This window comes from Haliotis cracherodii, unplaced genomic scaffold (genome assembly GCF_022045235.1).
Source record: "Haliotis cracherodii isolate W230 unplaced genomic scaffold, xgHalCrac1.p SCAF_3, whole genome shotgun sequence".
Lineage (NCBI taxonomy): Eukaryota > Metazoa > Mollusca > Gastropoda > Lepetellida > Haliotidae > Haliotis > Haliotis cracherodii.
The window spans coordinates 73,969,470-73,981,744 of NW_027266286.1; the positions used below are offsets into that span (position 1 = coordinate 73,969,470).

Sequence of the window (12,275 nt, forward strand, 5' to 3'; positions counted from 1 at the left end):
TTTGTTGTTCATCGCACGCAAACACATCTCAAAATGTTTTTTTGTAAACGTTTATCAGCAAAAATGCAAAGATGCACGGAAATTGCTTTCAGAAAAAGATATCAGCACATTGCACGTGCAAATTGTTAGAAACGAGTAGAGACACTGACTATAAAAGACCGTACAAAAGACATCAGTTCATTACGAATTTTCTGACGTGAACGGAGATAAAAAAAATACCAAGATTAACTGCAGCTGACTGAAATATCGCCATTGGACGTTTGGAGGCAGGGGAGTCCCAGTCTGCCGTTGCCAGACACTTCAACATTCACCAAGCACCATATTTCGACTATGGGATCGATATACCGCACTTATTCGACTCAAGATCATCCCAGAAGTGGAAGACCAAGAGTGACCACCCCTGCTCAGGATCGGTACATCCGGTTGCATCACCTTCGGAGTCGATTAGCTACAGCAACGGACACTGCAGGACAAGTGCCTGGTTTGCGAAGAATTTCCGACCAAACCATCAGAAATCGTCTGAGGGAAGTGGGAATTCGAGCGAGACGACCAGAAGTTGGACCTGTCTTGCGACGTCTACACCGTCAACAACGTGTCCGGTGTTGCAACAGAGTACAGGCATGGGATCTCAGGAACTGGCGACACGTTTGGTTCAGCGATGAGTCACGTTTTCTTCTTCAACGACGGGATGGAAGACAACGTGTATACCGACGTCGACATGAACGTTTTGCGCCGAACTGCGTTCGACAGGTGGAACGATTTGGTGGAGGGAGTGTCATGGTGTGGGGAGCCATATCCCACATGGGTAGATCACAGTTAATGGTTGTCCAGGGCAATCTTACAGCAAACCGATACATAGACCAAATTGTGAGTCCTCACCTCCTCCCAACTTTGGACCGCCAGAGGGAGCTGTTCCAACATGACAACGCTCGGCCCCACACAGCACGTGCAATAGTTAATTTCCTTGTCAATGAGAACATCAATGTCCTTCCATGGCACACTGGCACAACTCGCCAACGCCTTACAGGAGGAATGGCGAAAGATTTCTCACGAAACAATCGGACGACTTGTGCAAAGGAGGTGTCGAGCAGTGACGGCTGCAAGAGGTGGTGTGACCAGGTACTGACCATGACGCCCCCTTGTGGCTACACATGCGCAATGACTGAACTGAATTAATGCTGACGATGACGACAATGCTTTTGTCGATCACTGTGTCTAATTTCGTTTGATTGTGTTCAATATTATTTCTTTCGTTTGAGGTACGAATAAGAAAGAAATTACTTTCTCCTACCGTAGGAAAATACAACATGGTGTTGTGTAATAGTAGAGGGCGCTTATAAGGGGCTATATAAGGTTAAGCATGTATAGAGTGGTCATTCTCGCTTGCAGTGCGCCACTGAAAACTTTACTTTTGTTATGGAAGCCCAAACACCTATCAACGACAAGTTAGACGCCATTTTGAAACAGTTGAATTCATCTAAAGAAGAGATAGCGAAAAGTATAGATGAACGATTAGAACTGAGAGTTGCTGGTTTAAGAGAAGAATTCTCAAAGACAAACAAGGAGTTACAGAAACTGAAAGCAGAGAAAGATTACGTATGGTCACGCGAGGGAAATCGCATTCAATATTCTTTTAATGAAGAGACTTTAGAGACATTTAAACAAATTGAATTTGGAATTCAGTACGGTAAGAGTGATTATGTAACTGAGTTAGTCAAGAATGAGATAGCCAGGGTCGAGAACAGAAACAAACACATCAAGATTGCAGATTCGTCCGAGGGAGGCTGGGAGACCGTGAGAAACTACGTGTCCCGTGAATTGGCTGATGACTCCGATGATGACCGTCGCATCACGAGGGCCGAGAACAAGGCCATCAAGAAAATCAAGGCCAAAAACGCTCGTAATGCACGTGCGCGTCCATATAGGTATGGACCACGACCCATTCCAGCGTCAACAGCGGTCAGCGACAGCATGCACGGTCAGTCTGCTGTTGGTGGTTCTCAGCTTTTTCGTGCCCGTGGAGGTCAGAGGTCAACAGGGGCCTGCTTTCACTGCGGTGACTTCTCGCATTGGAGACGAAATTGTCCACTCGCCAACGGCCAGACCCAGCCCAAGCTCAACTCAGACAAACAATCAACGAGGTGAAGTCCATCACGAAGAAGCCGGGACAAAAGTTAAGTGTAGTTTTGAATCTTCTTCACTCAATAATGATACATTTAGATTTACAACCGATTATTATGAGTATGAGCAGGGTCAGGCTGAGATCTGCGTGAAGAATAGACTTAAAGAGAATGTTTCTTTTTGGAAGTATATCGGAGCAACAGATTTTGTGTTAGACATTATTGAAAACGGGTACAAGATTCCGTTTTACTCGACTCCTCCAATGATGGATAAGAGAAATAACAGATCTGCTATTAAAAACAGTGAATTTGTTGATTCGGCCATTCAAGATTTAGTACATAAAGGTCTCGTAGATGTTTGTGCCGTAAAACCTCATATCGTGAGCCCTCTATCAGTCGCTACACAATCGTCAGGGAGGAAAAGACTTATTCTAGACTTATCTATTATAAATAAACATATTTGGAAAACTTCAGTGAAGTATGAGGACTGGAGATCAGCTTTGATGTATATTGAAAAAGGAGATTGGTTATCAAAATTTGACATTCATTCTGCCTATCATCATATAGACATGTATCCTGCACATACTGACTTTTTAGGATTTGCGTGGGGAGAAGGTGAGAATCGCATATTCTACAAATTTCTAGTTTTGCCTTTTGGCTTAACAACCGCCCCGTATGTTTTCACGAAAGTTACAAGGCAGTTGGTTAAATACTGGCGGTTTCAAGGTCATAAGGTTGTAACATTTTTGGATGATGGAATTGTGTCTGCTAAAACGAAAGATTGTGCAATGTCTACAAGTGGTTCTATAAAGAATGACTTAATCAAATCTGGATTTGTTCCGAAAGTAGAAAAATCTTTGTGGGAGCCTCAACAATGCATTGAGTGGTTGGGCCTTATCATTGAAACTAAAAGTATGTCTTTGACAGTTCCAGCCAGAAGATTGGAAAAAGTTCTGAAAATGATAGATCGTTTGTTAGACATAGGCGTTCGAAGCAAGATTGCTGTGAGAGATATTGCATCAGTGATTGGTCAAATTATTTCTATGAAAATGGTTACAGGCTCAGTGTGTCAATTGATGACTCGGTCTATGAGTTTACAAACATTAGATGTATCATCATGGAACGAAAGTATCAGATTGAATGAAGTTAGTTTGCGCCAGTTAGAGTTTTGGAAAAGTAACATTCATAAGCATTCACAATGTTTTTTATCAGAAACACAAGGTGTGACTCGTGTTGTATATAGCGATGCAAGTGCTTCGGGATATGGTGGTTACTGTGTTCAATATGGAAATCAGAGGGCTCAAGGTCAATGGTCACGTGACGAGGCAGAACAAAGTTCTACTTGGAGAGAATTAACAGCGGTTAAGTGTGTATTACATGCTTTATCCAGATTTCTAACATCCCAGAGGGTAAAATGGTTTACCGATAACAGCAATGTGGAATCCATAGTGTCTAAAGGAAGTATGAAAGCAGATTTGCAGGAAATTGCTTTAGAGATATTTGATTTATGTGTGTCACATGCTATTCATCTGGAGATTCAATGGATACCCAGATTAGAGAATCAGAAGGCAGATTATATCAGTAGGATTGTAGATTATGATGATTGGGGTATAGCTACCCACATTTTCAATGAGCTCGAACGAAAATGGGGTAAATGTGACATCGATAGATTTGCTACGCATTACAACTGTAAAGTTGTCAGATTCTGTTCAAGGTTTTGGAATCCTGGGTGTGAATACATCGATGCGTTCACACAGAGTTGGGATAGTGTAAATAACTGGGTAGTTCCCCCTGTGTACCTTGTGAGTAGAGTGTTGAAACACATGAAATGGTCAAAAGCTACAGGTACTTTGATAGTTCCGGCGTGGTATTCTGCAAATTACTGGCCATTATTGTGTCCTAACGGTATCTTCATACCACAAGTGTTGGATTTCTGTTATCTACCTAGAGAAAGAGAGGCTTACGTGCCAGGTAGATGTCAAGGGGGAATATTTGGTATTGAGCATTTGCATTTTAACATGTTGGCGTTGAAAATGCAATTTTGATGTTTATGTTTACAGATGTGTTTACTCGTGCTTATGTTTCTGAGTTGGAGATGTTGCCTGGAACTGCCAGGGATCTAGCTGACCAGATTCCGGACTTGTTGAATTGTGCTCGAGCTGATTCTACTAGCAGGAAGTACCATTACGGATTTAAAGCGTGGCAAAGATGGGCTAATTCAAACAGCATATGTGTAGACGTGCCTGTTCAGCCTTTGCATTGTGCTATTTATCTTGTTGCTGTAATTCAGCGTAATGATTCGTTTTCATCAGTTCAGACTGCGTTTTATAGCATACGCCATATGCATAATTTGTTGGGACTGCCAAGTCCGACAGATAATTCTCTTGTTCGAAATGTTCTTGAGGCTGCTAAGAGAAAGCTTTCGAAACCCAAATGTAAAAAAGAACCAATTACTGTAGGTATTTTAGAGAAATTGGTTGATGTTAAGCAACACAGCGATTGCTTGAAGGATATTCGCATTGTTGCTATGAGTTTAGTTGCTTATGCCGGCTTTTTGAGATCTGCTGAGCTTCTCAATTTGAAGAGATGTGATATTATTTTTTACGAATCTTATATGACAGTGTTTATTGAGAAATCGAAAACTGATATGTATCGAGATGGTGCCTGGTTATTAATAAGCAGAACAAGAGGGAAGCTATGCCCGGTTTCTTGGTTAGAAACATATGTTGAAGCGGCTTGTATTGATAATGAGTCACAAGAGTATCTTTTCAGAAACTTATCAAAGTGTAAGACATCTTACGTCTTAAGAAAACAAAATTCAAGTATGTCATATACTCGTTTGAGGGAAGAGTTTATTGAAGCTTTTGCCCCCTTTGTCAGAGATATATCAAAGTATGGTTTGCATAGTTTGCGTGCAGGCGGTGCAACAGCTGCAGCTAACAATGGTGTCCCGGACAGGATGTTTAAGAGGCATGGTAGATGGAAAAGTGAGAACGCAAAAGATGGATATGTAAAGGATTCAGTGGAACATCGTTTGTCAGTATCAATGTCGTTAGGACTATAGTATTTTATATTATCAGCCCGTTCTTTGAATCTCGAGTTGTGGTGCACTGCATAGCAATCCAGAAAGAGTTCTGTTATTTGTTGTATTGGAAGGTGATATATAGGAGAAATATTATTTCTTTCGTTTGAGGTACGAATAAGAAAGAAATTACTTTCTCCTACCGTAGGAAAATACAACATGGTGTTGTGTAATAGTAGAGGGCGCTTATAAGGGGCTATATAAGGTTAAGCATGTATAGAGTGGTCATTCTCGCTTGCAGTGCGCCACTGAAAACTTTACTTTTATTAATGATTGTTTCTAAGTTGCAGTATGTGCGGTAAACGGTGTTAACCATGATGGCCTGTCGCCCACGAGGTATGTCGCAAAAGATGGAGGCTTGTCGCCCTGAGAATGTCACAAACATGGAGGCTTGTCGCACCGAGAAACTGATGCCTGTCGCATGTAAACAGCAGCTCGTTGCTCATAATATTTTATTATCACTGATTATGGCTTGTTGCCTTTTGTAGGGCTCGTTGCCACGTATATTTGAAGCTCGTCGCGTTAATGGAGACTCGTCGTCAGTATTTGTATATTATCAATTTGTTCAATGTCATATGTTAGATATTGGGTATATCATGGATGTCCAATAACTGAGATATATGTAAATGTGATATTAATGTGGAATTAAACGGTGAGTTGTGGTGCACTGCATAGCAATCCAGAAAGAGTTCTGTTATTTGTTGTATTGGAAGGTGATATATAGGAGAACGCATATTCTGTGTAGATACTTTTACGTCCGCTTAATAAATATCCGTATTTTTTAACTATGCGTTTCTTTTTTTGAAGAGTGTAGATCATATACCAAGCTGTGCTCTATGAAATAAGTCAAACCAGACATGTATATGTATATATACATCCTAGTTATCCAGTGTATTATGCTTCCATTCTATTTTGATGAATACCTTGGATCCATTCAACATGGTAGCTTAGTTGTGGAAGCGACGTCAAACCTCCACCGTTCATATTTCAAAATAGCAATTGCGATTCATTTGATTGGATGGCTATTTCAAGGTCGTGCTATTCGAATTGGGACAGAACCAGGCTGCGGTATTGAATGGACCATGCCATGACAGATTAAATATAGTAATTTGAAAGAATACCATGAAGATTTTTAAGAAGTGCATATGCAGTAAACTGGTTCATATTCTCTCATTTTGTAAATAATATCCTACCAGACGAATCTGTCTGAAACAGAACCAGGCGACAGCCGTTGATGGCAGGGGATCCTCTTTCTATGGAGCCGTCCTCAACCCTTCACACAGAAAAATATCCCTGGGTGTAAAAGATCTGATTGTAATGACATTGCGAAAATCCTACATGTGTTTAACATCACCTGTTGGTGGATCAGTTTCATTCAGTGTGTAAGACTGATTGACTGAGTATGGTTTAACGCCGCTTTCAGCAATAGTCATGCAATATCACGGCGGGGGACACCAGAAATGGGCTTCACACATTGTACCCATGTTGGGATTGAACTCGGGTCTTTGGCGTGACGAGCGAACGCTTTAACCACTAGGCTACCCGACCGCCCCCAGTGTGTAAGATGCTTCCATGTTTGGTCAATGTGTTACCAAGGTAACCAAGGGACACATCTCCCAGTAACACTCCTCGCAGCATGTTTTGGTGTAAACAGCCATCAGCTCACCTGTGAATATGCCGAGAGTCTTTCCTGACACTTACAAGTTAGATGTAAACAAGACGAGGAGTATTATTATTGATAACAACTTCTTTATTACGCATACATGTTTCAGGGCTGCCTTGTGCAGGTTCATCTAAAGACAGGTTGGGGGTACATGGCATATAAATATCAACGAAGCCAAGAGAGACGTCTGTCGTAATTAATTAAAGTAGCGAAGCAATTTTTAAGTTGGTAAAAGGCTACAAATTACTAATTTGCATTATCCACTGATATCCTTTGGGTATATGTTTAATCTACAACGCATGCCATATCCCATTTTATCATCCGAATAACAAATCCAGCCTTGTTTTTTTCTAAACGCATACGATAACCGACTTTATCATCGAAATTCAGTTGTATCGTGTTACTCAATCTCTCACAGTTCGTGCAACTGCTCATTAACGCTTTCGGACTGGCATAGGGAGCGGTGATATTGCGGTCAGGAGTTTGATATTGCAGGTGTGCACGTCTTTGAAGTGGATAGTCTTGAAACTCCCTTGATGTGTTCTGGCTGGAAATAGCCCCAAACCGACTCCTTTGCCGCACTTAGCAGTGGAAGCCAGCTTGGAAGCACGTGTGCCGTCACACAATCGATAGAAAATGAAGATATATTGTTATGGGCTGAAATGATATGGGGTAAACGTCGCGTTCAAGATGATTGAACTTGCATAGGCACGTATATGTGTGGCTGTTTGTACTAGTCCGGACTAACGCCGGTTTTATGGTGCTAGATAGCATAGATACCATTCCACAGATTAACATGAATACCCAAATCAGACAGAGTATACTGACTGCCTACCAGTCCTTATTTTAACCCCTTAAAACCGAGGACAATGCAGGGTACCATCTTTTGTTAACGTCTTAAGAACTCCAATTTCAAGTGTAAATTCAATTTCAAGGCACGATAGTTAATGTCTTTCCAACTGGGAATTTCACACGTTGAAACTAAGAAATGTAACATTCAAGAGATCGGCCCTCATAGCCTTCTGACACTTCCGATTATTGCGCAAGTGACCGATTTTCCCATGCTTGCGTGATGTTGAAAGCCGTTTACGTCCAACAGAGACTGGACTTACTTTTCTCGCCTGTAGGTGACCACGAAGTGACCGCTCAACAAGTACGTGGTACATGCATGCTCTGTGCCTTCATTATCTTGCAGAAGTGGCTATGTCGATATGACAAGCGGCAACTGGAAACTTTGCAGCTTCTCTAAGACTGTAGGTCACATACAACCATTATTTTGTTTCTCACCAACCGACTCTAAAAATCGCCACGGTCCTATAATTGTTTATACTTGTATATTTGTCTGTGTTAATATCAGCTCCAGCTCTACATTTTTTAATTATTTGTCTTTTCCATGTTTATAAACCCACCCTGACAACGAACAATGCCATTCGCAATATTACAAATCATGCAACATTGGATCCGTGAAGAACCAGGGTACAATAGGTCTTCAGCAACACAAGCTTATCGTAAAAGGTGACTATGCTTGTCGTAGAAGGAGACTAACGGGATCGGGTGGTCAGACTCACTGACTTTGTTGATGCATGTCTTTGATCCCAATTGCGTGGATCGATGTTCATCATGTCATTCACTGGATTATCTGGCCGAGACTGGACTATAGCTGGGATAATTTCTGTACACAGTATTGCCTGTTCCAGACTCGATTATTTACAGACCGCCGTCATATAGCTGGATTATAGCGTTCAACAAAAAACAGACAAACATGAAACATTGTGAGGGAGTGAGTTGGATTTACCGCCGCTTCAAACAATATTTCTGTTATATTTCGGCATGTCAGCTAAATGTGGGAGGAAAGCCCAAAGGGATGCAGATCTCAGACGTTTACCATTTTGGCGAAACCCACGAGCACTGGTATGGTGCTGACAAACCTAGAAACATATTAGGGGCGAACTGGGATTCGAAACCACGATCAGAGGTTTCTGTCGTGCCAAAGGGACGCAACTCACAGCTAATTGCGGCGCCTTAGACGACTGGACCACCCCTAAAACATTATGTTTGTTGTATTCATTTAGTAAAATTGTGAATGTAATTTGAAGTGATTTGGAAATCTATTTTTTCGATTATTTATATACCTACATGTAGCTACATATTATTAACAGTGATGGGAAACAAGAATTGTTTAGTTTGCCTTTAGTGCTCCGAGCCTCAGTCTTATGTCTGTCAATCATGTCCGTATTGACTGGTGTGGTGCCGTTTCTCATTTACGGTTCAAGCTGATTGTGTGTGTGTGTGTGTAGGGGTGATGGGCCGGTCATTAGTGAGGGGAGGTTAAATGGGGTTTAATTTCGCGTTTAAAATTATTGCACTGACATAGCGACGTGCATGCACATTCAAGTTTTATAGTCCTACCATGCCGCAGTTTAACATGAATACCCCACTCAGACACAGTGTGCTGACTTCTTGATTTTGGCCCTTAGTGTCGAGCGCCAGACAGGGTAACAACAAGTACCATAATTTAACGTCTTTTGGTATGACGCGGCCGGGGATCGAACCCCGGACCTTCATCTCTCCGGGCGGACGCTCTACCACTAGACCACGGAAGCGGCCTCGGTCATTTGATTTTCTGGAGGGGATAGGCCATGGATATTTTATTATACCCGGTTCCCGAAAATGCTAAAAACAAATAATGTTTCACCTCAGGCTTGACCTATAGATGATGAATGTCCTAGAATATGTTGTATTGGGGATAAACAAGACATGTTTGGCCCCTCCTGACAGGGGGAATGTATTTTATTGTAGCGTGTTGTAAGTCGAAGGATCGCCAGATGCCATGTTGTCCGTCGCAAAAGCTATATAAAGATTATCATGGGAGTATTTCATCATGCTGTCGACTAATGATCCTTATCCATAAGCGAGTATTTCACGGTGGCCCGATGCTGTAGGCGACAATATCCCTCGCTCTTTTCCCATTGCTGCTGGTGTCCGTTTCTTGAAGAACACAGAAAATAACCATACACTGTCTAACAGTTTATTACGCACACCGTCCACAATTGATGTTCACTATTTTCATTCGTAAGTCTTTAACAATGACTCGATGGCTTGTGTATGGCATAGGTCCGCCCACACACAAACCGTGACATTCCACAGAATGTTTACGTGACAATATGGTTAAGGACTGACCGTTCGTTATTCGGGGTTGGGTGTGTTGGGATTTTGTCTAGAGAGAAGATAATGTTTCGGTCACATCTGCGAAAACTAGATACTTTTTAATTACAACAAAGGGCCTGAATATTTTTTTCAGAAAAACACCTTCTAACAACGTAATTTTTGTGACAGACAATTTCTCGTTTTTTTCAGTCTGAACAAAGACGTATATACGTCCGTGGTCTGAAGCATCTTTTTTTCAAGAATTTTCTGGGACAATTTTCTTTTTCGATAACACCCCTCACCCCCTTAGCCCCTAATATCATATGGACGGTTCCTAACGGCATTACGACACTGCATTATATACACTCGCACATACATTGAGAGGAAGTCTCCAACCAACCTCGAACATTGAACACCTTCATTTTCGATGTACAGTAGCTTGACAGATTAACGGCTGAAGATTCATTCTGACGCACTGACAACATGGCAGCCCGCATACAGGAGCAACATAAACGAAAACGTAAATCAATAGTCCCGTGATAGATAGACATTGTCCATGTGTAATTAGATCAATTAGGACCACATGGGACTCCAAGCATCTGTACCTTGCTCTCTCAGATAGGCCACATCGTAGTTGGGTCTCTGGCTATTTACCGTGGCTTACGACTACTAGACGGCGTCTACTGATTTATCTATTTCCATGCAAGGTCACACTCCATCGATGACATCGGAAAAAAAATCTGTTTTCTGCAGTACGACATACAAAAATGTAATTGGCCAGAATATATATATATCACCGACACATGAATATACGTTTTCTTGACTTGTAACCAATGTTCCAAATCATCGCCTGCCCAGTGGTCCGTGACTGTGGGGATGGTTGTAGCCTGCGGTAATTTTACATGTCATTGTTTTAATCACGATGAGCTGCAGATTTTTAAACGAGTGCGTGAAGTGTTAAGTCCGGACTTGCAGCTTCTAAAATAGGTTGGTCTTGAGGGCCGCATGACAGTTTTTTATATATTTTAAACACTGCTTGTAACCAACAAGACTTCCGAAATATACATCTTTGGAATTCTAGAACATTGTCATTGACCAGTAATTTCGCCAGGGAGGTTATTGACAAATAATACTTTTTTGGCTAGAGGTCATTGACCTGAAATACACAGCCCTTATTCTTTAGCCAGTCCGGCTATTTGATTTATTACTGATGAAGTCACTTCACAAGGGAGGTAATACCTTATTAAAGAATTAATGCCCACAATACAATAGCAAATAATAAATACGTTATAGTATCACCTTCGCCAGGGGAGCCACTGGCCTCTGGTACTTTACCTAATTGCCCTTAACCACCTTAACAGGGGACTACGTACTTTTTTTCTCTCTTTTTTTAAACGATATTTATTTCCACTTGGTAAAGTGAAAGGAGACTGCTAAACAGACAGAACCTATATAAATATCCAACAAGCTGCAGTAGTATATGTGTTATACAGTACTATGTACTCTTAACTACTTTACAAGAGGAGTCATTTACAATTACCAATACCATTAATGCCATAACGTCCAAACAAGAGCAATAGCGGACCTTTAACACATAGCAACGCACCTCCATGGCTTCTCAGTGGCGTCATCATTAATAAGGGGCGGTCGGGTAGCTAGTGGTTAAAGCCTTCGCTCGTCACGCCAAAGACCCGGGTTCGATTCCCGACATGAGTACAAGGTGTGAAGGCCATGGATGGTGTCCCCCGCCGTGATATTGCTGGAATATTGCCAAATGCGGCGTAAAACCATACTCACTCATCCTTGATACCTTACCAGTCGCAGACTCGTAGTGCCAGACCAGGCGAGTCACCTTTGACACCTTATCCATGGGAATCCATGCACTTCAATGCAGTAGCCAGGCGATTCACTGACCTCTAATACAGGACTGTTCCTGCACAGAAATCCGAAGTTCTGATTTAATCTTGGAATTGTTTTCTTACTATAATAAAATAGTCTGCCTCCGTGGTCTAGTGGATAGAGCTTCTGCCCTGAGAGTGGAAGGTGGTTCGCGCCATACCAAAAGTCGTTAGAGATGGTACTTTATGTTACTTCTCCTGGTGCTGAACTGGATGGCTGTTTCTGAGTAGTGTATCCATGTTAAACTGTACCATGGTATATCTGACGGCTAGCACTATGAACCGGCGTTAGTCCGGACTAGTACAAGCAGCCACATACACACGTGCATGCACGCCGCAATGTAAGTCGATAATCCTCAACACAA

The 12,275-nt window shown here is 41.8% G+C and overlaps 1 protein-coding gene across 1 annotated transcript; it reads left to right on the forward strand.

The window, feature by feature from the left end:
• Positions 1-4,215: 4,215 nt before the first annotated feature.
• LOC139475775 (integrase/recombinase xerD homolog) lies at positions 4,216-5,184 on the forward strand. The gene has a single exon (XM_071258982.1). The coding sequence runs from the start codon at positions 4,216-4,218 to the stop codon at positions 5,182-5,184; it is 969 nt and encodes a 322-aa protein (XP_071115083.1).
• The last annotated feature ends 7,091 nt before the right edge of the window (positions 5,185-12,275 follow it).

Coding starts and splice junctions, on each gene's coding strand:
- LOC139475775 (XM_071258982.1), top strand. CDS start 4,216: ATGTTGCCTGGAACTGCCAGGGATCTAGCTGACCAGATTCCGGACTTG.